The sequence below is a fragment of the Dasypus novemcinctus genome, chromosome 18 (genome assembly GCF_030445035.2).
Source record: "Dasypus novemcinctus isolate mDasNov1 chromosome 18, mDasNov1.1.hap2, whole genome shotgun sequence".
Taxonomy (NCBI): domain Eukaryota; kingdom Metazoa; phylum Chordata; class Mammalia; order Cingulata; family Dasypodidae; genus Dasypus; species Dasypus novemcinctus.
In genome coordinates, this window is record NC_080690.1 from 53,587,101 (window position 1) to 53,614,289 (window position 27,189).

The 27,189-nt window shown below is 41.1% G+C and overlaps 1 protein-coding gene across 2 annotated transcripts; it reads right to left on the reverse strand.

Moving 5' to 3' along the window:
- Window positions 1-303: 303 nt before the first annotated feature.
- ZNF599 (zinc finger protein 599) lies at window positions 304-19,220 on the reverse strand. 2 transcript variants are annotated; one of them, XM_071209527.1, is made up of 4 exons: window positions 18,144-19,220; window positions 15,669-15,795; window positions 13,652-13,747; window positions 304-8,653 (listed from the first exon to the last, which is right to left on the reverse strand). In XM_071209527.1, the coding sequence occupies exons 2-4, from the start codon at window positions 15,700-15,702 to the stop codon at window positions 7,131-7,133; spliced, it is 1,653 nt and encodes a 550-aa protein (XP_071065628.1). In that variant the 5' UTR covers window positions 15,703-15,795; window positions 18,144-19,220; the 3' UTR covers window positions 304-7,130. The 2 variants fall into 2 exon arrangements, with proteins under 2 accessions (XP_071065628.1, XP_004462323.1); XM_004462266.4 differs by having other exon boundaries at window positions 18,748-19,189.
- Between the last annotated feature and the right edge of the window lie 7,969 nt (window positions 19,221-27,189).

Below are 27,189 nucleotides of genomic sequence, written 5' to 3' on the forward strand. Positions count from 1 at the left end.
GTGTTCCAAGAAGGAAAAGTTTTATTTCTTTTAAAGGAACATAACGTTCAAAACTGCTTTCTCAAAATCAAATCCTGAAAAGTAGCCTTTTATTCCAAACTAATTATAAAAGATTTGTTTTTTTACCTTGAAAGAAAAATTATAAGTTGAATAAAAGGTGTTTCAAAGTGTTATAAAATTAACAAGTTTTTTCTTTCCTTTAACCCTCTGTTAATTAGTTGTATGAGTAAAAGGTTTCTATAAATGCTTAGAAGTGTATAAAGTAACCAATATTTCAGTATAATATTAAAAAGAAAAGTACAATGTGGTTAATTATGGTTTTAATTATTATAAAAGAGTATGTGTCACAGAAACAACCTCTTATCATAGATTAAAGTAACAACACTGTAGTATGCAGCAATCCCAAACACTGCTAGTTTATTGCAAAAAGTTAATGTCCAGCTGTGTTGCTATCACTTTGTTTTAAAACTTGCTAAGACTTTCTTTAGTGTCTTCTTAGACAAATTAAGCCAGCTGCATTCCTCTATCTATAAAAAACCCAACAATAAACTTTTGCAGTGCTTTTCAGGGCTATGTACATAGCCCCACTATCTTGTACAGTATTTACTGATAGTAACAGTAATAAACAGCATACGTTACTTCTCGAAAAGAACAGTCTTGGCAGACTCCATTCACGTCTGCTCAGTGTACTGAACTTGCTGCCATCATTAAGGTGTTTACAATATTTAAGGAAACTTTGAATATTATCTCTGATTCTGAATATGTATGCCTTACTGTTAAGCATATTGAAACAGCTCATATTTTTGTTACTGATGAATTTTCTCAACTTTTTGCTGATTTGCAACATCTCATTAGATTAAGACAGCATCCTATTTACATTACACTATACATTCTCATACATCTTTGCCTGGTCCTATGACAGCAAGTAATGCTCGAGCTGATTTATTAGTAGGGTGTTTACAAGGTGCTCGTGATTACCATGCTTTAACTCACATTAATGCTAAAGGCCTGCGAAATAAATATCAAAACTTAACAAGACTACAAGCGCAGGAAATTATTCATACTTGTCCTACCTGTGGACCACTAACAGCAGTGCCTTTTCAGGCTGGAACTAATCCCAGAGGCCTGACTCCTAATCAATTATGGCAGATGGATGTTACTCACATTCCATCCTTTGGTAAACTACAATATGTTCATGTTTGTATTGACACTTATTCTCATTTCATGTGGGCTACTGCTCAAAGTGGGGAACGGTTTCATCATGTTCGCTCACATCTCTGGTCTGCTTTTGCTGTAATGGGATGCCCTTTAAAAATTAAAACTGATAATGGACCCTCTCACGTTAGTAAATCCTTTGCTTCCTTTTGTAGGAAATATGCTATTGAACATGTTACCAGCATTCCCCATAATCCTACAGGTCAAGCTATTGTTGAAAGATGCCATCATACCCTCAAGACTATGCTTTTAAAACAAAAAGGGGGAGATGATGGTATGATATCACCTAAAGACCAATTGGCTAAAGCTTTATTTACCTTAAATTTTCTTAACATTTATGATTCTATGACACCGGCTGAATGTCATTTTGGACATTCTCAAACATCCACAGAAATTGCAGAATCTGAGAATCAACCAGTATTTTGGAAAGATGTTTTAAGTAATGAATGGAAACAAGGCAGGGTTAAAGTATGGAGGCGAGGTTATGCTCTCATCATTTCAGAAAATGGAGAAGAAATCTGGCTTCCGGCAAAAAGGATTAAACCTAGGACTGAAGAAGTGGAGTCTTCTACACATGTGGATCCTACTGATAGTGAGTGAAACTGGCAATGGTAATTACACATATTGGGCTTATATCCCTAATCCCCCATTACTTCGAGTATTAACCTGGAAAGATCTTTCTTTTCCTGTTTATTTGAATAAAACTCATATATTTCCTGGACCTGTGGATGATGGACTACCACTTAAGTCACAAGAAGAAGGACAAAGGATTTATACTCTCCTTCTTCCATTTGATTTCTGACCTCTTTGCATTGGCAATCGCCCACCATGTATGGCTGTGAAAAATAGAACTATGATCAATTTTAGCCATAATACTACTAAATCTTTGGCAACTTTATTCCCATCCTATCAATACCAAGAATATAAGTATCCAAGTTATAGTTGTCCTAAGAAGAATGCTGGTGATATGCAAAGATGGTATGAATGCCATATGGGAAGAGGATCTGTCGTTTTTAATGATTCCTATGGAATAGTTTGGGAAAGTGCCCCTATGGGGAATCCCAACAAATATAAGGGCAGATTTATTTGGTATGGTTTAAATAGCAAAGGACAACAAGTTAGTAATGTACAATATCCTTTCCATGAATCTTTCTTGATGAAAAAATAATTTTTACTAAAAATAATAGTGATTGGAAAAATATAGGGAAATGAGTTCCTTTTCCATGGTGCAATAGCACTGGAGTCCATGATCAAAAACAAATATGGAAAGTCTTCTTAGGAGTGGCATCTACTTCTGAATGGAAAGGTAATAAAAGTATGGATGGACAATATTTACAATTAGATCAAATTCATCATTTTCAATCATGTATCAGAGATCCATATGTATTTGTGGTAGGGAAGGTTACCATTACTGAAAATGCTTTATTTTATAAGGATGGCGCTTTGTATACTTGCTTGTCTGAGAATATTTTACAGAATGGAGATATTATCACCATGGCTCACAGAAGATGAGGAGTGTGGATCCCGGTGAATATGAATTGGATATGGCAGTCATCTCCTGAAAGTCATCTTCTTTTTCACCTGGCTCAAGGACTGTTGAAACGATCTAAGAGATTTTTGGGACTTCTCATAGCTGGCATTCTTGGCCTCATTGGTGTCATCACTGCTGCTGTCACTGCTGCTGTTGCATTGCATGAGATGGTGCAAACACAGCAATATGTGCATGATTGGCACAAGAATGCAAGTGACTTATGGCATAGTCAAGAGCATATTGATGAAGGACTTAATGACAGAGTTAGTGATTTGGAATCTGCTGTTTTACACTTAGGAGATCAAGTTTATAATTTGAATTTGTTAAAAGGATTGAAATGTGATTGGAATGAAAGTAATTTTTGTATTACTCCTTTGGATTATAACATTTCTATGTTTCCATGGAATAAGATCAGAAATCATTTGTTAGGACACAAAGGAAATATGTCATTAGAAATTGAAGAATTGCAGAAAAAGATTTTAGAAATGTCTCATAATCAGATATACGTAGATAATGATAAGGACATCTTTAATGAATTGATTTCACATAAATAAGTTTAATCCTGTTGATTGGTGGAAGTCTCAGCATTTCTTATCTGCCTTAGGAATAGGGATATGTGTATTAATCCTGTTGCTCATGGTTGTCGCTTGCCTGGGTAAAGGTGTTTGCCAGAGATTGCACCATGTGGACACAATGGGACAGGCTAATAACTTAGTACTTGCTAAAACACTACAATAGTACCCCATAGTCAGTGAGCTTGGCTGGTAGTCAATGACGGGTAAGAACCCCTGAGGGGCAACCTAAGACAGGCACAGTCACCCTAAAACAAAAAGGGGGAAATGTGGGAAACAAAGGCATGTTGTTTCCATGGAGGCAAGTTACTTTCTTGACCACTGAGTCAAGCTGTCCCTTATGATTATCAGTGCGGATCACAATCATGGCTGGGAAAGTACACCTATAGGCAGAACAATAACATATAGAACGGAATGACCTGAGTAACAAGATTTATGAGTACAGTTACTGATTTTTATAATAATAGTTCCAGTAAAGTTTGTTGGTGTTCATCAATCACTAGTTAATATAGAATGAGGTAAGGGTAATAGGTAACTTGATTTTATGCTGAATGTCATGTATGTTAGGGGTATATATACTAGCCCCTCGACTCAATAAAGTTGTCTGATGAACTTGAGAAATCAATGCTCTCAGATCCCCTGAACCCAATCTTTCTTTGTCTTTCATTCCCGATACCCTCAGGTCACCGACTCTGACAGACCTTGAAGACAGCTTGTTGAGTGAAATAAGCCAGACACAAAAGGACGAATATTTCATGAGCTCATTGATTTGAAAGTTATAATAAGTAAATGCTTCAAGGTGGAATCTAGAATATAGGTTACCAGGAGATGGGGTGGGTATGGGGAATGGGAAATTAAGGCTTAAAATGTACAGGGTTCCTATTTGGAATGAAGAAAATGTTTTGGTAATGGATGGTGGTGATGGTAGCACAACATTGTGAAAGTAATTAACAGCAGTGAAATTTATATCTGAATATGGTTAAAAGGGGAAATGTTAGGTTGTATATAAGGTAACAGAATAAATTTTTTTTAAAAATCCATGGAACTGCACAACACAACCAGTAAACCCTAAGATAAAATATGGATTATATTTAAGAGTACAATTATAAAAATGTACTCTCATCAATTTTAACTAATGCTCCACACTGATGCGGGGTGGTATATGGGAACCCTGTACTTTATGCATGAGGATTATACAAAACCAAAAATGTTCTTTTATGAACTAGATTAAATGTACATTACGAGGTGTTAAGAATATGGTGCTACAGGGGGAAAACACAACTAATATAATTTATGGACTATGTTACAGTAAAAAATACAGTAACAATGTAGTATTTTTGTATCAAGGGCAACAAAGGTACTATATCAATGCCAAGAGTCGTCAATATGGGGGTTTCAGCAGGTAGGGGATTTGTCTTTTTGGAATAATGAAAACATTTAAAATTGCCTGGGGGATGACAACACAACTCTGTGATGAAACTCAGAGCCACTGAGTGTAAATTTTGGATGGATCCACCCATGAATCAAAGAAATCAAAATAGAAATTTCTAATTATTTAGAACTGACTGAAAATTAAAATACATGATGTCAAAATTTACAGGATGCTACTAAAGTGGTATTTAGAATGAAATGTATCACACTAAATTTCTATATTACAAAAGAAAAAAGGTATCAAATTAATGACAAGCTTACACCTTTAGAAGGCTGAGAAACCCTGACCCAAATGTGAAACACCTAACTACAAAATTTTAGGGAAACAAACAAAACAGAAGCAAATCTTTTTGTTCCTGCTAAAAGCATCCCATGACTTCCCAGATCAATTAGAATGAAATCCAAATTTCTATGGTACCCTACCTGTGCCTCTGGCCCTCCTTCCCCACTCCATCTTGTCACTTGCCATTTTCCCCATCAAGGCATACCAGCCTTGAGCTGGTTCCTCCAACAAACCAAGCTCTTGCCAGCATTGGGGACTTGGCATATGTGGTTGGTGTTCTTTTCCCGGATTACTATTCTCTACCTGTGAACCTGGCTAGGGCTCATGTATCCTTCCTGGACCGGAATATGATCTTGTTTACTACTGGTTAGCCTTCTTGTGCTTTAAGATTTAATGTTCTCCTCACTCTTACCAAGAAGAACACTGAGGTTCAGAAGAAGTGACATGACTGAGGTCAACTAAGTACAGATGGTCTGAAATCCCAGTCCATCACCAGACCCTAAGCTCTTAGCCACCTATAGCTATGGCTATAGGACAGATGGCCCTCTTGAAGGAAGATGGGGTCTTTAAGAGGCAATGCTTTCACAATTTGTAGAAAACTATTCATGCTGTCATTATAAAAACAACTTTATGAAAAAGTATACATGTGAAAACAAACTTAGAGAATACTGTATGAGTGATTCATGCACAATAATATGTGCTAAAGTAAGAGAGTAGATTCTGACCACAATAGTGATGTAAAATTATGCATATGGTTACTAACAAGACTGAGGAAGGCACAGAGTGAGGGCATGGTTATTTTTGTATCTTTGTATACATTTTTTAGCTAGAGGTAACAATGATAATCTACATAGTTCAAAAGTAGCAGCAACGGCAACCCCAAAGGAGGAAGTTTCAATCATCCTGACTGATGACATCACCGTGGGAATAAGCCCATGTGATAATTTTCAAACTGTACATACCTACATGACTATACCTTGGTCTGTTAAATTCCAGTCACTTTATAGCAACTTCTGATACAGTGTTTCATAAAATTAGACAATGAGATTCCTTGTGTTTCATGCTTTGTTTTTTTTGAAAATTTTAACTTGGCAGCATTTTATTGTTTTTTTTAATCTGTAATTTAAATTGCGAAAAAACTGCTAAGGCTGAAGTAGAGATGTCCTTTTACACAGAATTAAAGAGCTTGACAAGTCCCAGTCACAAGAATGAATCAAGACTCTTAGCTAGGGCGCACTACTACACGGGCATCCCCATGCCAGAGAAAATGTAAAGTAAATAAGCAAGTAGACCAGAATCCAGAAAGAGACTGCTGGTCATTCAAAACCTCAGGAAAGGTTTGATTTTGTGAAAAATCAAAACCTTAAAGAGATTTAAGTGGTAGAGAAATGTGACTATTGGTTGTGGCGTCTGTTATCCTTAGTTACGAAATAAAATATGGTTAACAGTATTTTCAGTTTTCTAAATTCTTATTTCATGATGTAAGGCTTCCTGTTTCTCCAAAGACTTATGCTCCTCAATGGTAGAGAAAATATTTTGGAATGAAGAATACTTTCAATATTGTTTACAGAGCTGCCCTCAACAGTCCAACTCTACCGACCACTGCATGGTAACAAACATATATTAAAAATACATAAATGAGATGAGGACTTTTACCTCTCATCCTCTAAACCTTCTCAAAAAACAGACTAAATGAAAAAATGACAAATTCTCATAGGCGTGGCAGGGAAGTCTGAAAGAAGCCACGCATGCTTCTAGAAGATCTTTGTCTTCTATGTCTCCTCCTCTACTAAGGAGATAGCTGTTGCTGAAAGTTTTCCTATGCATAACAACCACAGGGTATCTTTCCTGGATGATTCTCAGGTGTAGCATAAAGTTCTAGGCTGGGTCAATTTCTCATATAGATGACAAGTGACAACCTGCCACAAAAAGCTTTCTCACATGTATGGCAATTATGTTTCCCTTTAGTATGAATGCTTACATATTTTTCTGACCAAAAGATTTTCCATAATAGATATATTCAAAAAGTATTTCACCAATATAAGTTCATTCAAGTTGACTAAAATAAACCCATTTGCAAAAGGCCTTCCTGTATCTTTTAAACTCCACTGTGTATCTTTCGATGGTGAGTAAAGGATGAACTGTGACTAAAGGCCTTTCCACACACGCCGCATTCAAAGGGCTTCTCTCCGGTGTGACTTCTCATGTGTTCAGTTAAGGCAAAGTTGTCACAAAAGGCTTTCTCACATTCTTTGCACTCAAAGGGTTTTTCTCCTGTGTGGATCCTATTATGCCGCACAAAATTTGCAAGTTGGGTAAAGGCTTTTCCACATTCTCTGCACATATACGGTTTCTCTCCCGTGTGAATCCTCATATGTCTAGAGAAGGAAGAGCTGTAGTAAAAGGCTTTTGCACATTCTTTGCATTCCAAGGGTTTTTCTCCACTGTGGGTCCTATTATGTCGGATAAAAACAGAGTGGTGGGTAAAAGTCTTTCCACATTTGCTGCACTCATAGGGCTTCTCTCCGGTATGAATCCTCATGTGCTGAACTAAGGAGGAGCTGTCACAAAAGGCCCTCCCACATTCTTTGCACTCAAAGGGCTTCTCTCCAGTATGGGTCCTACCATGCCGGATAAAAGTGGATCGGTGAGTAAAGGCCTTTCCACATTCACTGCACTCATAGGGCTTCTCTCCAGTGTGAATTCTCATGTGTTGAGTGAAGGATGAGCTGAGGCAAAAGGTTTTCCCACATTCCTTGCACATAAAGGGTTTTTCTCCTGTGTGGGTCATATTATGCTGGATAAAAGTGGAGCGATGGGTAAAGGCCTTTCCACACTCATTGCACTCATAGAGTTTCTTTCCTGTATGGATCCTCATGTGTTGAGCAAAGGAAGAGCTGTAGGAAAAAACTTTCCCACATTCTTTGCACAAAAAGGGTTTTTCTCTAGTGTGGGTCATATTATGCTGGATAAAAGAGGAGCGATGGGTGAAAGCTTTCCCACATTCTTTGCACTCATAGGGCTTCTCTCCAGTATGAACACGCTGGTGCTCTGTGAGGTGAGACCTGCGTTTGAAGGCTTTTCCACACTCGATACACTTGTATGGTTTCTCCCCAGTATGAAATCTCATATGTCGAATGAAGTCTGCCATATAACGAGAGGCTTTCCCACACTCATGGCATTCATAGGGCTTTACTCCAGCATGAATCTGCTGATGCCGAACAAGAGCCCAATTCTTGCTAAACCCTTTTCCGCATTCCTTGCATCTGAATGGGTTATTACTTGCATTAACCATGGGGTCTTTGCCTGGCCCATGGGAGTCATGTTTATGGAGAGCATTTCCTGGAGTGACTTGCTCCTGTAAAACCTTTAAGCACAGAGTATCATGGCTCCCCAAATCATCATGTGCATGGCTCAGCTTCCCAGGGCACATCTTGTGTGGTTCTGTTCCTGATCTCAAGTTTCCTACCTTCATTTCTGATGGCCCTTCCTGATCTCTGGCTTGCCCAAACCTGGAATCCCTTGGGGCTTCATATGCCAGCCACTTCCAGAAAGAGGATTCCTCAGAGAAGACTGGCTGAGAAGAAGTAGGCTCTGTGGTTTCATGTTTTGCTTGTTCACCTGAAGGGAATCCGGTACAGAAAAGGAACCTATTAGTAATGCCAACATGGAAAAAACAAAATCACCAGTTAGCTGAAGAGTGAAGATGAAAATAGTGCCTCGCATACCTCCTGCGTTTTTATCTCTTTTAAACCAGGTTTGTAATTTCTTTCCTTCCTAATTCTTGGGACTCTTGGCATTGTTTAAATGGAAACCCAGGAGAAGAAGCTGGGGTAGACAACTGAGAATCTGAATGGACATGTCCTCATAGACTAGAACTGGAAGGTTGAGCAGAGTACTGACCACACTGTGTGCAATGCACGCACTCTAGGAGAGGACATTTCATACCACATGTGAGCACAAGGGAGGGCACCAAACATGGCCCTAATGCGAGAAAGAGATCAGGGAAGGCTACCAGGAAAAGGTACATGTAAGTGACTTCTAAAGAAGTAGGAATTGCCAGACAGAGAAATTGGGAGGGAGATTGCAATAAAAGAAGACAGAGTATAAATGTCTCAGAGTCTAGAGAATAACGAATGCCAGGCAAAGTGAAGATGGAGAGGCAGGCTGGGGCAGAAGGGAAGGAGACTGTTAGGATTTTGGCTTGGGTGAAAGTGAGGGAGGGTGAGTAGTATATGGAGAATGGATTGAGTCTGCTATGCCTGAATTAAATACCAGGTGCACAGAAATAAAATATATATCTAGATGAATAAAATTATGAAACAAAACATTAGAAAAGATCTATATGAAAAGAGATTAGTAATATAAAGCTGTCAATTTTCCCTAAATCCATTTATAAATTCAATACAATACCAAATAAAATTCCAATAGGGTTATTCAGGGAAATTGACAAGCTGATTATGGAATTTACATAAAAGTGCAAAGACAAAAGGATATCTTTGAAGAAGAAGAAGAAAGCAAGGAGACTGACCCTGTTAGGAATTAGGATTCTGATGAAATTATATATATCAAGGCAATGTGATGTAAGCATAAGATAAAGTGTCAAACTGTCAAAGGAAAAAATGGAATAGAGAGCTAATACATGTATATATGAAGCTTTGATATATGACAGAAACAAAAGAGAAGATCAGTGGGAAAAGGAGGAACTAGTCAACAAATAAAGGTAGAAAAATTGGTTCATCCTATGAGGAAAACATGAAGTTGTACATACAATCAACTACAGATTAATTAAGCCTTTTAAATCAGAAGCTAAACATAAAAACTTTTAGATAACACAAATAAATATCTTTTTGATACTGGGGAAGAGGAAAATTTCCTAAACAAGACATAAAGGCATTAACCATTAAAAAAAATGAATCAATTTGATGAAACTAAATATAATTATTCAAATACAAAAAGGCAAACAAAGATGCCTATATTTGTATCAGATAAAGTAGACTACAGAGCTAAGAAAATGGGACAAAGAGGACATTATATACATGATAAAAAATATCAAATGGCCAAGAAGATATAATAATCCTAAATGTGTATATACCAAACACAGCTTCGAATTTATGACTGAAAAACTGAACTGAAAGAAATAGACAAATCCACAATTATAACTGGGGACTTCAGTGCTCTGTCTCCCAACCCTGATTACCATCTGATACAATGACTAGGCAGAAAACCAGCAAGAATACAGAAGATCTGAACAAATTAATTGATAAACAGTATCTAATTGACATATACAGAACAGTATACTCAGTAACAGCATTTTTTAAGCACCTATGGAACATTCACCCAGATGGATTACATCCTGGGCCATAAAACAGGTCTCAACAAATTTAAGAGAATTTAATCATACAGAGTATATGTTCTCTGACCATAATAGAATAAATTAGAAATCATTAACAGAAAGATAAGTGGAAAATTACTAAACACTTGGAAATTAACATTTCTAAAGAACACATAAGTCAAAAGTCTCAAAGGAAATTAAAACAATACATAGAACTGAATAAAAATGAAAATAAATCATTGTATGTGAGGTGCGGCTAAAGTCGTGCTGAGAGGAAAATTCATAGAATTAAATGCTTACATTGTAAAAGAGGAAAGATCTCAAATAATAATCTCACTCCTATCTCAAGAAACAAAAAGAAGAAAATATACCTGGAAAAAACTGAAAGAAGGAAAGAATAAAGATAACAGATACCAATAAAATTAAAAATAGGGAAAAATAAAGAAAAATCAATAAAACAAAGACTGGGTCTTCCAAAAAAATTAATAAATACATAAACTTCTTTTATATAAATGATACATTAAAGAGAAAATAAAAAGACAAGCTAAAAGCTAGAAAACTATATTTGCAGCACATGTAATTGATAAGAGAATGATATCAAGAATATATAAAGGACTCTGACAAATCACAGAGAGAAGAGCAAACTTAATAGAAAAATGGACATAAGATTAAGAACTGATATTTCACAGAAGGTACACAATGACCAACCAACATATTAAGAGATGTTCAACTTTCTTGGTAATAAGGGAAATCCAAATTAAGCTCTCAGTGGGATACCTTTTTATATCCTTTGAAAAAGTTTAGGAGCCTGACAATCCAAAAAGTGTTAAAGAGGATGTATATTCATGGAATCATTCATACAATGCAGGTGATGTATACATTGGTATAAGCATTTTAGAAACAATGGGGCACTATTTTGTAAAGTTTTCTTTCACTTACCTTGTAATCTAAAAATTCTAGTTCTAGGAGCATTACTGACAGAAATTCCTACATAGGTGTAGGAGGACACATGTATATGATTTCATTGCAGCACTGTTTGTAAGAACAAAAAACTGGAGATTAATAAACATCCCTGAAAATGGATGAGTACACTGTGTTAAATTCATGCAGTCACTATATCAGAAAAAAATGAATGACCTACAGACACATGCATCATAAATCTCAGTAATATATGTTGAGTAGAGAGAGAATGAAGACATAGAAGAGGGAAGAAATAAATGAAAGAGCATGTTCCCTGATGTTTTCCATGACCCCCACCTCCTGGTGTTCCCACCCTGTATGATCCCCTCCACCTGAGTGCTGGCAGGACCTTAATTTGCTTCTAAGAAAATAATATAGCAGAGGCGATGAGATGTAATGGTTAAGAATGTGATTAAATAGGATTGTCATGTCCACCTTGCTGTAGTCTCTCACACTCTTGCTGGATTTGAAGCAGTACACTAACGTGCCTTGCCTATGACTGTAGCCTTGCAAAGGATCCTGCTGAGCTATGCCTAGACTTCTGATCCACAGATAATACAGAACATTAAGTGTGATGTTTTAAACATCTCTGTTTGTGGTAATATGTAGGAGTATGTGTGAACTAGACTTTGCTGCAGGAATAAGTCATGGCTGGGGGCAAGAGCTCTTCCACAGAGGTGAAAAGGAAGCTACAGGGATGAGTAGACTTGGATGAGTCTGTAAGGGTTAAAGAGCAAGAAAGACAAAGATGTAACCTCTATTTTCAAATGACGTAAACCATATGCTAAGACATCAGCAACTACGGAGGTGGTAATGTTTGGAATAAGGTGTGAGTGGCTGGGGAAGTGGGTATATGAGAAGGAATTGATCATTAGCTTATGTGGGGAGACCAATTCAGAATTTGTTAAAAGGATACAGGCAAGAGATTATGATAGCTTGGACTAGGGTCTTAATGTGGGAGCTAATGGAATTGGTGGTGATGGATCTGTTGAGGGATTATCTAAGTTTGTTTCTGACTTTCTCATCTTATTGGACGGCTAGGTCATTAACTAAAAATGGGGAGATGGGAGGAATGGAAAGGGAAAGGTCCTTTTTAGGAATGTGAGTATGAAATGGCTTTGAGACATTCAAGCAAATATGGGAGCCTGGGAAGAAGGAAGAAGGTTTGGGACAAACTCTGAAGGGCTGTGGATGGGGGTTGGCCAGAGATATCCATAGACTGGCTGAGCAGCCCAAAGACCACTAAAAAAGAAAGATCACGACTCTGTGTTGGTGCCAATCCACCCAGTGGATGGCTCCAGCACTCCTTAGCAGTCGAGATATGAGGCAAAGGCAAATGCCACCCGGAGATTTTACAGGGCAGAAGAGCAAGAAGACAATAGGCTAAGGACCACTTTTGAGTGGCTGATTCACAAGGATGGATATATGCATGCACGTATGTATGTATGTATATATGATTAGATGGAGAAAGTGGAAAAGTAGAGGGGGGTATGCAAAGTATAGCTGAAGGTAGTAATCTGCTGAAAAAGGGAGAGCTGTTTCTGAATCCAGAAGGAAATCTGTGATCTTAGTACAACTTACAATGTCCAGTAATACATGAATATTACTAATAGGTACCCCTGTTGAGCCAAGTACATCAGGCAGTATGCCAGGAAGTATATATTTATTATACCCATGAGCTTTTCTCCTTGGGTACAAAGCTAAACCACATCTCCCAGTCTGGTTCAACTACATGTCGCCTACTACCCAGTTCTTGTCAATGGAATGTGAATGGAAGTGACTATTCCCCTTCTCTCCCATTCTTGGCCACCTGGACGATGTCAGGGCAACCTTAAAGCCACACAGTGATGACAGAACACACCTAGATCCCTGAATATTTGTGGATATAGAAGTCCCCTGCTGAGCCATATTAGGTCATGGCATGAATGAGAAAAAAACCTCAATCTGTTAAACCACCAAGATTCTAGAGCTTATCTGCTAGAGCAGCTAGCATTAATTCAGCCTGACTTGTATACTAAAGACACAGCAAGATCATACAACTACCCTAAGGTCACGAGGCTGATGAGTGTGGCAAAGCAAGATTTTAAGACCAAGCATTTAGAGCCTAGAGTCTACCTGCTACCACATTCCAACCCCAAAAAAGGTGAAAGGTATGATGCGGGTAGGGAAACAGGGGGCTCACAGTGCAAAGGACTCCATAACCACCCAAGACCCCATGGAGATCACAAAATGAAGCTTTCCACATAATTTCAGATACAGCAATCCATTGGTAAGCTGCAGGCTGCCTGCCATGACATCCACCTGCTAGACTCTTAGCCACCCACCTGGATAGGTGTTTTGTGAGAGAACTCTCTTTAGCATCCACAGCTCCTGCCCATGCTCCAGTAAGTAGAGCAGCTCTGGTTTGGGAAAAGGATGCCCTGTTTATGGAGGAATAAATAAGGCATGGGTAAAGAGGTAATGATAAAAGGAAAATCTTAAGTATATATGAGTATACATCTTTAATATACTACCATGAAACTCTACAAGGGGACCCTTCTTTCAAGCAGGTGTTCCCTGCATAAAGATGCAAACTCCCTGTGCATCAAAAATAGTTGGAGATGCCTGGTTCCAAATACAGAACAAATGAAACCAAATCTCTGGGCCTAAGAATTGAGCCTTAGATTTAATAATTTTGGTGTCCAGGGATGGCTGAAAAACACTGGACTGAATCAACTGACAACTGAGTGAAGTAGGTAACCTAAACCAGGCACCCATTCTGAAGAGAAAGCCTTTATTCCAGGTTGGGAGGAGAGGGCTAAACATGCGGGCCTGCTGCCACAGTGGCCGCTGCAACGTTCTGCGGCCTCCATGAGGGTGCTGGCTTGATAACCTGGGCCAACAAGACCAAATGACCCTGAGTATTCACCAACCTGGGAGTCAGTGCCAGCTCAGTGCACATTAGGTGAGGGAGTAAAGTTTTCTCAGGGTAAAAGCAGTTTGAGGTGATCTTCTGTTACACATAGTCAAACACATTTTGCCAAATGTGACAGATAAAAGCCAAGAGGATTCTGGAGAAAAGTCAATGACTAAAGCATCAGGATCCACAGAAGCCTTAAAAAGAAGATCCTGCAGTACAGGCCAGAATTCATCCAGTTGTCATTCAGTAAATGTTCACTGACACGGGTTACATGCCATCATGGAGCTCCATCATGAGCCAGTGGAAAAGGTGAATCAGGCCTGACTTCACCTCTGTGAAGGACTCAAGCACCCTGCTCCACCTGGAATGCAGTTCCCCTTACAACCAATCACAGTGGTCATAAAACAGCATTGTATTGACTGGGTTGATGACTGATTTCCCAGGAGAGACTGGGTGGCTGCAAGGCTGAGGGAGCCCTGTCAGAGATGGCCAGTGGATATTTGGGAAAAGAGAGACCGCAGGAACTTCAATTCAATTCCCGTTCAGACCAATTTCTGGGTAAATTGGCCATTGAAGGTTTAGGTAGGAGAACATTCAGGATTTATTCATTTACGATATATAACAAATGCCTGGGTGGCACTTGCTACGAGCAGAGTTCTGTTCTAAGAGCTTTACAGATTTTAGTTCACTTGCCATAAATGGATGGTTACTATGAAAATACAAAAGGAAAATCAAAACAGTGGAATTAAGTCCCAGCAAGCTCATTCTGCCTGCTCAAGGCTGAGCCTGCTCCCTCCATTGAAAGGGAAATTACCTACAGCTATGCACCTCCTCCACACACACAGCTGCTATAGACTTGGCCCTGATCCAGGACGTTTTCTTGACAATAATCAGGAGGTGGGGGGGGGGGGGGGAGGGAGGTGTCTGTGTACCTTCTTAAGTCATCTCCCATACAAGAGGAGGACTGTGGTCCAGGCCTTAAAAAACAAGAGACAACCATGCAGGTTTGACCCAGGGGCCAAAGAAACCTTTTAACTAAGATTGTGTTGCATAGAAAAATACTGGTAGCACTGACAGCACCTTCTTGCTGCCTGTCTGACTCATCCCCTTCTTAGAGAACATTCCATTACCGGCAGGTCCTGCTAAATGGGCTGTGGAGATATGCGACCCAATGAAGCTGGGCCAGTCACCTTCCCCCTTGTGGGAATCTGGAACAAGGACATCAGACTCAGGACAGCCTGTGCTGGGAACTGGGCTGAGAGTGTTATGAGAAGGACTATGTTTCTTACACAATGATCCAATCAAGCAGGTCAGACCAGAACACATTGAGGGTGCAGGGAGAAGGGAAGGCAGGCTCCTGGGGCCTTCTCAACCAATCATGCCTAGAGAGGGAGGAATGAAAGAAGCTGGGGATACCCTACAGGGGAAAGATGAGCCCTTACCGAGTGAGACCAGGAGCCCACAGGTCTCCAGCATCACCTCCTGGTACAGTGTTCTCTGGGCCAGGTCCAGCTGCTGCCATTCCTCTCCAGTGAAGGTCACAGCCACGTCTTCAAATGATACCAACGCCTGGAAAATCAAACAGAGGCAGTGGGGTGGGCTATGGGGCTTTTGGATGGGGTTAGAGCTTATTACTGGCAAAGGTCAAGAGACTCAAGACCTCAATCACCAAGCACTTCCTGAGAACCTAGCCCTGTGCTGGGATCAAAGAAGAAGCAGATGCTGTCTTTGACAGAATACAAAAGTGTGGGAGAGAAAAAGTCTCCTATTTGGGAAACCACTGGAGAGAGCAAGACAATGAAAGTACCATGTGGACTGTGAGGAGCAGAGTGAGTGCTCTGGACACTACAGGAATGGGGAAAAAAATGATAACAGCAATTCAAATGTTGATAGCAGCAGCAACAGCACTGATCGGCACTGTTTTATACTTAGCTTGGCCTTACTACCATGCTAAAGCAACTAAAAGTCTTGAGGTCTGCAGCCAGACTCCTGGGGTTTAAATTCAACCTCTTGAACCATCACATGCCATATAATGTTTCTTCATTTATTTCAGTCCATTACTACATCATACAATACTTACTTTTGAGTGAGTCCAGGGTCTATGTAAGACCTATACTCCTCTATTGCGATAGTGAAGCCACAGTGACAAGGGTGAGAACATTTCTAATAACTCCTACAGCTAAATCCATTTCTTCACCCATGAACATCTTCCAAAGATATTGACAGAAGGGCAAAGCTATCACCTGTCTCACAGTGCCACCTGCCTGGGGCTTGAAAGGGCCTGGAAGAGCTCTTCCTGTCCTCTGAGCTGCATCTGGGAATTGCAGACTCCCAGGGAGATTCCATAATGAGCCACCAGCCTCATCTTTTCTTTCTGAGTGGCTGTTACCACTTTTCCCTGAAGTATTGTTACTTAAGTACCAGACAACATTAGAGGCCAACGATAGTGCAGGTTGTGGTCATACAAACAGGCAGCAATCATAGACTGTGATGTCTGTGCTGGGTGAGGATGAGATGAACATCCATCAGAAGACCACACCACCACCCTGCTGACACATCTCAGCAGGTGGTGGAAGCCTCTGGAACCTCTCTGGTGCCTCCGGGCACAAATACTCTGCCTTTGCCCACACTATTCCCCCCATTTGGAATGTTTCCTGCAGCAAACCCCCTTATTTCCAAGCCCACCTGACAAAGAAAAGCCTGCCTCCCTTTGCAGAGCTTACTTTAGGTGTCATCCCCAGGCCTCCCTAGCCCACTGCGGTACTGTTGGTTAAGAATGCAGACTCTTGGGAGCAGATGTAGCTCACTGGTTAAGCGCCTGCTTCTCATATACGAGGTCCTGAGTTCAATCCCCAGTACCTCCTAAAAAACAAACAAACAAACAAAAACCGCAGGCTCTGGGGGTCTATGTTCTGGATATGAGTTTCTGTTGCTTATGAACTATGTGACCTTGGGCAGGTAACCTAACCTGAGTCTCCAGTTCCTCCTCTGTAAAGTGAACATAATGAAAGAACCTAATTGATGAGGTAGAGATAAATAAATGAGGTAATATGTACAAACTGTTCCTCAGCACATACCAAGGGCTCAATGAAGACCAGCTATTACTGTTGTTACATTATTAGTATTTTTCCTATTTGCTCCCCAGCACCCTGAGAAAACTCAGTGAAGCATAATTCAAAAGGGCAGCCTCAAAGAGGCTTTGCAAGGGCACAGGCTGGGCAGTGGGAATAAGGTGGGCATGTTGCGGTTATACTGGTGACCAGGGGGCAGTGAATAAGGGAAGAATATAAGGAGAGGACAGAATGGGGTGGCCAGGTGGATTGGGTAGAGCGGTCCAGTGGATGGTGGTTTAGGGTCTAATCTAAGTATGATGGGAGTCCCAGAGGATAGAATCTTTCATTCATCAACCATTTGATGAGCACCTGGTAATAAGCCCAGCACTTTTCTAACCCTGGGACAGAGTAAAGAACAGGAGCTCATGTTTCAAGGTTGGAAACAGACCAAGGAACTAATAAAATGAGCAAGATAAAGTCAGATGGCCCTAAGGGCTCAGAAAACAAAAAAGAGCGAGATGACCACAAAGGCTATGGGAGACTTTAGATGGCGCGACCAGGGAGGGCCTCTCTGAGGAGAGCACCCTGGAATCAGGTAGGAATGAACCACATGGAAGAAAAATGAATAAGACAAGTCCTAATGGAGACATGACAAGAGTAAATAGGGTGACATGCTCAAGAGTAATCCATGAGCCGGCTGTGTGTTTATATCCAAAGAGACACAATGTTCCTGCACAATGCCATTCCTTTGTAGCAGATTCACTCAAAGGTAAACATGCTAAACAGGAAAAGGGATTCACTGCTGTAAGTGGCAAGCCAGTTTGTAATGAACAGGCACCTGCAAAGATAAATCCAGTGACCTACCAGTCCTCCAGCCTGTCCACGGGCATTTCTCCTCTATCACAGGAGCAGCAATTCCAAAACACGCTGTTACCACCTCACCTTTGCCCCCATGGCTCTCATCCCCTCTCCTAGCTTTCAGCTGGGTATAGGCTTGAGGCAAGGAGGCCTGAGGGCCAGACTCCTGCTGGGTGAGACCCTACGTTCATCGTTCATCGCAGGACCTGGGTCCATCCCTCCCAGGAACAGCATCCACAGTGATGCTCTCCGGGGTCGCGCCGAGCATTGAACGACGCACGTCACTCGTGCTCTCTTCAGTACTCTTAACCTGGAGAAAACCGTTCACTTTCTCATTTTAGACACGAGCGAACGGAGGTCAAAGGCGGCGAGGGGACAAGTTTAGGGTTAGAACCAGAAGAGGGGTCCTCTCCTTACAGTCCCTGGCCTGGATTCAGGACCCTGGGCTGGAAGTGATGACCTCTGTCCTCTCTTGCCAGGGCCTCTATACCCAAGCGCACCAAGGGGTACAGGAGTAGAGTCCCGGGGCAACAAAATTCGTTGATCACAGTGCCTGGGGCCGTGCCGGCGAGAGTCCGAGCGGGTGCGGGGCTGCGGATCCCTCACTCACCAGCGCCGGCGCCGCCATGGGACCCTGTGGGCGCAGCGGGGCCGTGAGGGGGCGGCAAACCCCGGTCCAACGAGCGCAGCCGACCCCTCGCTCCAGCCTTCGTGGGGTGGCCCCGCCGTCAGTCCACGCTGAGGAGAATAAGCACGAGGCTGAGGGCGCCGCCTCCAGGAGCGCGGGGGCCGAAGGCGGGAGAGCCCGTAGTACAAGCCCGTTACAGAGGAGGAGGGTGATCGGGGCTCGTAGGAACGCACGAAGGCGGGTCCTAGTCTCCTCACTGTCCTGGCCGCCAGAGACGCGGTCCCCGCCGAGCACCGAGCTCAGCCGACCACTCCGTAAAATTGCTAACAACAGACGCGAGACCCGCAGACGGCCCGAAACGCTGGACCAGAAGTCCCACCCACGCAAGGCGGGAAACGGAGTTCTCCGTTCCCCGGTGGGTCTAGTGCCCGGCTCCGAGGATCGAGGAACTGCCTTCTGGGTAATGTAGTTTCTGACATGCATTTGGTTGCTACAAGTGGAGCCCTTCCTGGTTTTAGTGAAATAATGTCCCAAGGTTCCAAAGACCTGGGCTTTGTTTGGCTCCCTCATCAAGGAGATGCATTCGATTTCTGTGGCCACTTGGGGCAATTCCTCGCCTTCAAGTCTCAACAGCGCCTTGACCTTCCTCCCTGTGTAACCCTGCCTGAGCATTTTGCAACTCGAATTCATGTGGACCATGACTTACAATGAAAAATGAAGATAGTCCTTTATTCGAGGGACTTTATAAAGTATATTGTGTTTCTCTAATCAGCAGTTTCCAAACCACAGACCAAATTGGCATCACCTGAGAATTTGTTAGAAATGCAGATTCTCAGGCCCCACCTCAGCTCTGTGATAGAGGATTTGACACTCCAACAAGTTTAAGAACTTGTACTCTTTGAATTCCAGTGAATAAACGAGAAAAATAAAAATACCTAAGAGGTAAATAAAATGTACTTGGCACTGGGCCTGGAACATAATGCTAAATACATAAGAACTACTGCTAAGATTATTGTTATTTATTGTTACTTTATATTATTATTGGCAATATCATCACAAGGATGTTATGATGACACAACCCCCAGTGCTGTGGGAGAACTTCTTGGCAGAGTCATGTGTGATATTTGTCAAAACATAAAATACATGGACTCCCTGACTCAACATGTAGCCTCATAAGTAAAAAGTTTAAAATTTTTACACAAGACCACAATGTTGTCAGATTTTCTGTATGTTCTTGTGTAAGCTACAAAAAACGAATTTTAAGTGCAAGCCAGTTTAGTTAGGCAGTAATTTATTAAGGAAGGGAGGGAAGAGAAATGGGAGAAAATAGCAGATTAGGGGTTCCAGATAGAGAGGAAGAGGGTAAAAAGAGATAAGGAGGGCTGATTTACAAACTAAGACTCCCCGTTACAGATTACAAATGCGCAAGTTTTACTTACATGTTGTTCCAGGCAGGGAGGAAGAAGGCAAGAGTGGTGTGGGGGGATGCGGGGTTGGTTTGGCTTTTGCAGTTGCTTTTTGGACCATTAATTACTCTGTCCCTTTGCTAATGACAGGGGTGGAATCCCAGCTGTTTGCTGTTTTGATTGATTACCCCAACCATCAATCCCCCGGGGGACCCAGTGATAAGGCCCTGGAGAATATCTGGGGCTTCTCCTGGTTTCACAAGTTTCTCCAGCAGCCATCTTGTGGTGTATTGTGGCTATGTGTTCAATGGTGGCAGTTTTTCTGCCAGGTTCCAGATCTGTCTATTGATTCCTAATCTACTAGACTGCCTCAACCCTTCCATATCATTTGATACATATGATTTTTAAAAATTAACATAACATGCAGGAGGGTTTCATAATCTATTGGCAAACCAATTGTTCATGGGATACATTCTTACAGGTCACATGAGTCAACACTTAGGAATATGCAGCCCTAACTGGAGAGTGGAGTTGATATGTTTTCTAGCTTGTGTTTTAAGATTACATGCCATTCTTCATCTCTAATTCACAGAAACCAGGAAGTCACACCTCTCTTGCCACCCAATAGCCTGCAGAGCAGTCAGACACAGGCAGAAATGTGTGACCATTAGATGGCCCAGCCTGAGGTCCAGTGACTGAGTCACCAGGTCTTTTTCTCATCAAGCTACCTTTGGTCCATCACCTGAATCTGTAGCCCATGAGGGAGAAATAAACCTTGGAGGTTTTGCAAATTTAAAGCTTTGTGTCCAGAGAGGCTGTTGCTGAGGTAGGCTCACTCCCAATGTGCAAAAAAGACTAATCCAGGGACACGGGGTTTTTGAAGAGAGAATTTATTACTAGGCATCAAGTAGGAGAGAGTAACAACAAACTCAGATCCAACCCAGGGTTGGAGGGGTAAAGGACTTTTAAAGCTAATTTGGGGTAGGGACTGCTATAAGATGGCACTTAGCTGGGATGTCTGTTGCTAATTTCCTGCTCTTTCTGAGGCATGAGCTGTGATGTTGCCGTAATTTCTGTTTTTCCAACCTCTCACTTCTTTTTCGGGTCTGATGCTTCTTCTTCCTGTTGTCTCTGCTTACTTTGGTTCCACTTACAGGATGCTTTATGTTCTGGGGTTACTTTTGGTCATTGTTAGTATGGAATGCTCAAGCATGGGCTCAGGAATTCCTTGAGAACTGACTAAAGCAAGCTGGGGCAATCACAAACTCACTGCAAAGGAGGGACTAGGGAAGCAGAGGGCCATAGCAGTGTTACAAATTGTTCAGTTAATATAAGATAACTATAATAACCATAAATCTGCTGTAGTCAAAAGTGAGCAAAGAAGGGTTTTTAGAAAAGGACATTTGGGGGGCGGTGTCAGTCCTCCCTTTTGTTGTTCCATTCCTCAATCTTGAGAGATAGTGTTGATGACCATTCTAACTACTTTGTACTGAGGAGGGTCATAGACATCATGGAGGAGAGGAATGGAACTGCTTTGCTTGCAGGTGTTTGTATACTCAGGATTCTGGTGGGCCTATCATTATTCAGTTGACAGTTTTTCCTTTGTTGAGCTTAGACAAAATACACAGACAAAATTTAAAGATAAGAATACCAATGATAATTAAAATAAGTATAGATAATCCTATCTGTAATATGGTTCTAAAAAGAACTGATTACCATCTTGTTGGAGAAAAACGGTACTTACCAAAACGCGGAGACTGATATCACCACAGGCAGCCCCTCAATGGAGGGGGTCTGAAGAGCAGACTTCAGTTCTCCCAACAGCATGGTGGGGGTCTGAAGAGAGACTTCAGCCCACTCCTGGAAGAGGGAACTTGAATTTATACAGAGTTTTTCTAGGCAGGGAAATTACAGTTAGTGGGAGGGGGGTTGAGAGTCCAAGTGAGGTGCAGGGACCAATAGGAAAACCTAGAGGTGAAAATTTTCCCTGATAATGACTACGGAATAGTGATTTAGGGAATTACAGTTTCTTGGAATGCTGCAGGAGCAGATGTTTCTTTGATCTGTAGGGATTAAAGGCTTTTTTAATCTCCCTCTGATATGCAGGTAGTGAAGGTCTCCATTTCCCTTTACTCCCGTCTCTACATGGTTTATTTGTTTAATCTGTGGGGAAGTGTCGTGCCCTTGGACACGTAGGCTTATGGCAGATGGGGTTAGCCTTTCCCCAGTGCATATCAGGGGAAACTGAGCTACAGTTTGTTAATTATTGCAAGCCTCTAACACATCTTATAATCAAATCATATAAATTGAATAAAGGAGAAGTATCTATAGCATTATTTCATTTCTCATGAGTTTAGATTGTTGTGCTGTTCATAGATGCATCAGATATAAAAGCACAACATTCAGATAGCACAGGTTCCACCTTGGAAAGGAGTGAAAATGTCTAAAGTAATTTGATTCTGGAGGATAGCCTTGTACATGAGAGAGACTTCTGTATTTAGTAAAGTAATTCTATAGAAGCTGTCATTTAAGGTTGTCGAGTATTGAGAGCTTCAATACAAACAATATCTTCCATACTTATTGATGGAATGAAATATGGCTGCAAGGTGATCATACCAATGAAATATTGGACATGCCCATCTAGCTTTTAATAATGGTAAGTTTACTGCTGAGGATAGGATATTATGAATGATCCCTTGGGTCCAAGGTAACCCTAATGCACATTGCCCTAACTACGCTGAGGGTAACCAAGGCCATAAATTTTTACCACATTCCCACTGAGCTCTATTTGGGGCTGTCCAATAAATATCAGGTCTTCCTGACCAATCAGTTCTAAGCCAATCACTTTCTTTTAGTATAATAGTTTAATAACATTGGTAGGAGGGTAACCAACCTATTTTCCAGGTGTAATATGGATCATTCTGACTAGAATGATTTTTTCATTCCCAATAAATGGGGGGCCTTCTGGTATAAATGACCATACCCTAGGGTTAACCATACTATTCTATCCCAGAGCTGCAAATGTCCTTCGTTTTTCAGGTAGATTTGAGAATTTAAATAGTTGTTCTACATGCTGAGTTGTTACCATTATAGTTGCTTTGTAAGAAAAAATTATTCTATGTCCTGGGGTATGAATGTTAACTGGCCTACCATTTGGATGGGTTTTAGTTATATCATTTGTTCTGAGAACTGGATTCTGTTTTTGTTCTTCCTTAATAAGGGTTTGCAAGGCTGTCCAGTCAGTTCCTTGGAGGGGCCAAACCCACCCAGGTAAGCCAGAAGAACTAGATAATGGGAGCTGACTACATACCTAACAGTTGGATTGATTCACTGATGAAGCATAGGAATGTGCACATTGGAGAAAAACATTATCTTGTGAGTGAATAAAAATAAGATAATTATATAAGAAGATATAAAACAAAAAGGGAGAGTACATGGTGAAAGATTTTAAGACTCATGAGGACCAATTTTCCATATTACTGATCACAATAGAGAACATGATCCATTCTAGAGGTAAAAAGCACAATGTCATGAGTGCATAATATATTATCATAGTAATACAAGCAAGTAGAAATAAAAGCATAAAGCCAAGCAGAGTAGTCAATATTTGTTATTCCTGTATTATTGAAGGTGAGTTTCAGGTCTTCCAGTGGCTCACACCTGTATTTGATTACTGGAGGCTCATCAAATACTTCTTGCTCCTTGTAGTGTCTTTCAAACTCATTTCTGGTGGTGTACCTGGGAAAAGGCTTGAGGATAGAAGAGGTATTAAAAGGGAATGATTTAATACCAGTGTGATGGTCCTAGCATTTTACTCCCTGCAATTTGATGGAGGAGCAAATTGTCAATAGCACTTCATATGGACCCTTCCATCTTGTCTTTAACTGGTCTGATGGGTGCCGATGTTGCCATTTATTTAAAAGGCTTAATATGATGTAGAGGTGCATCAGTGGAAAAGGAGAGCTGACCTGAGGCATATTGGTGAACTGCCTCTAATGTGGCTCCTAAGGACTGAATACTTCTTTTTGTTCCTAATTTTTGGATTTGTTCAGTCCAGGAATACATACCTCCTTGTTTAAGGAATGGCCTCACATATACCATTTCAAAGTGGCTCAAAAGAAACTTATTTCTAGGGGCTTCTCTTTCCCACATCAGAACTACTGGTAATACCTTGTCCTAGGTGAGGTTGGTTTCCTGTCACAATTTAGCTATTGTCTTCTTTAGAGTATGGTTCATTTTCTCGGTTCTACCTGTTGATTGTGGTTTCCATGATGCACTTACTTTCCAGTTTATGCCCAAGGCACATGACAGTTCTTGTGAGACCTTTGATATGAAGGCTCTACTACTGTCACTATGGATTGAGAATGGAAGTCCAAATTTGGGAATGATTTCTTTCAGGGGAGCCTTGGCAACTTCAGAGGCCTTTTCTGTCCTACCTGGAAAAGCTTCTACCCATCCTGTAAACATGTCTACAAAGACTAAAAGGCGAACTTGGCCCAGTGGTTAGGGCATCTGTCTACCACATGGGAGGTCCATGGTTCAAACCCCGGGCCTCCTTGACCCATGTTCAGCTGGCCCATGCGCAGTGTTGATATGCGTAAGGAGTGCCCTGCCACGCAGGGGTGTCCCTGAGTAGGAAAGCCCCACGTGCAAGAAGTGCGCCCCATAAGGAGAGCTCCCCAGTGCGAAAGAAAGTGCAGCCTGCCTAAGAATGGCGCCGCCCACACAGAGAGCTGACACAACAAGATGACACAACAAAAAGAAACACAGATTCCCGTGCCGCTGACAACAGAAGCAGACAAAGAAGACGCAGCAAATAGACACAGAGAACAGACAACCGGGGTTGGGGGGAAGGGGAGAGAAATAAATAAATAAATAAATCTTAAAAAAAAAAAAAGACTAAAAGGTATATATAATTTCCAGAACCTCTAGATGTGACAGTAAAGTCTATTTGTCATTCTTGCCCAGGTTGTATGCCCCTGGCTTGTGTTCCATTTATTGGAGTGGTGGACTTGATTTTTGGATTATTTTTGGCACATGTTATACAGTTTTAGGAAATCTTTTGACTAGTACTTTGTGTCTAACATCCTACTATTATCTTTGCAGCATTAGTAGAGGGTAGCTCTTCCATAGTGAGTGCTTTGATGCAAATAGGTGAGTACTCTTTCCATTAAGTGTTCAGGGATTAAAATTATCCCTCTTTGTTATAAATCCATCCCTCATTAATTGTATTTTGGGGAAACTTGAGAGTCATATCCTAGTTCATTTTCTTCTTGTTCAAATCCCCATTCATTAGCTCTCAGTAGATCATAAGAAGAATATTTGGGGTTGAAATCTCTTATTTGCATATCTGGTATGAGGGTTGAGATTATTACTGGTTTAGGCAGTTGTGACCTTGCATCTGTTTTAACTTTAAGGTCAGCTGCTTTATTTCCTTTGATTACGTCTGTATTCCATTTTTGATGGCTAAGACAATGTATTATGGCTAATTCTTTAGGTTGCATCACTGCCTTCATTAAAGCTAAAATTGTATCTGCATGTCTGATGTCCTTTTTACCAGATGTTAAAAATCTTTCTCTCCAAATAGCCCCGTGAGTATACATGATACTGAAAGCATACTTAGAATCCGTGTCCCTCTTATTCACTGTCCCTCTCCCAGATGTAGACCTCTAATAAGTCCAATAAGTTCTGCCTCCCTGTGCAGACATACCTGAGGACAGGGCTCCACTCTCGGATCTGTTTTAGATAACATTTTCACCACATATCCAGCTTTCTGAAGTCCTGGTTCCATAAAAACTGCTTCCATCAGTAAATATTTCTTTATCAGGACCCTTGATGGGCAGATCCAAAAGGGTAGGAATGCTCGAATAAACATCAATTATTTGAATACAATCATATATTGGTTCACTTTTATCACTAGGGAGTAAAGTGGCAGGATTCAGACAGGAAGATGCTTTTAAAGTTATAGTTGGGTTATTTAGTAAAATCGCTTGGTATTTTCCTAACCTGCCAGCAGTGAACTAGTATCCTCCCTTTTGTTCTAGCAGAAGTAAAACATAATGTGGGGTTTGAACGTGATAGTCTGTCCCAAGGCAAATTTCTCACTTTCCTTCAAGCTATCATGTGTGGCTGCCACTCCTGTCAGGCAAATGGGCCATCCCTTGGTAGTGTTGTCTGATTGTTTTAAAAAGTAGGCTACCAGATGCTTAAGATTTCCTAGGTCTTGAATAAAGACACCTAGCCCAATACCTTGTCTTTCATGTACAAACAGAGCAAAAGGCTTCCTTGGATCAGGAGGCTGAAGGAAGACACTGTCTTGAGTTTTTCTTTTATTATCTGAAATGCATTTTTACATTCATTTGTCCATTTTAAGGGCTCGTGATCTGACCTTATATAATGGTTTGACATCAGTCCAAAATGTAGGATCCAGAGGCTTTAGGAATGACTTGTGTGTACTTTTATCTGATACTCCAGTTATAGCAATTGAATGATTAGAAATCACATTGGGTTTTTCATTCACTATTAAGTTGCTCCTATATCTAGAAGAAAGCCAATTAATTGTTTTCCCACTTGCATTGTTACCCAAGGCTCTTGGTGGGAGATAAGAAGTAGAGGGATCTCTATTAGAAGAGCCCCTGGGCCCTTTCATTCCAAATCACGGTCTTGGCATTTCCCTGGGGCATCTGGAACTTGACATCCCAGTTGGCCTTGAGGGCCGACTCCAAGGGCAGCTGGAACGGTCCCTCCTCCAGTACCCTCCCTCCTGCAGTAGGCACATTGATTTAGTCCTAACAGCTTGAGGAAAATCTGTGGGACCCTGGGGTCTTACCTTCTCTGTACTCCCTCCTGGGTTTCTCTGATCCATGATCTTTCCAATCAAAGACTGTTTCCTCAAGTATTAGTTTTCCTTGCCCTGATCTTGATTGTTATAAGCCTTAAATGCAGTCTCAACTCATCTTGAAGTTGGAAGGCTAGGCCTGCCATCCTGTTATTGTAATGTTGGGGTAACACTGACTTA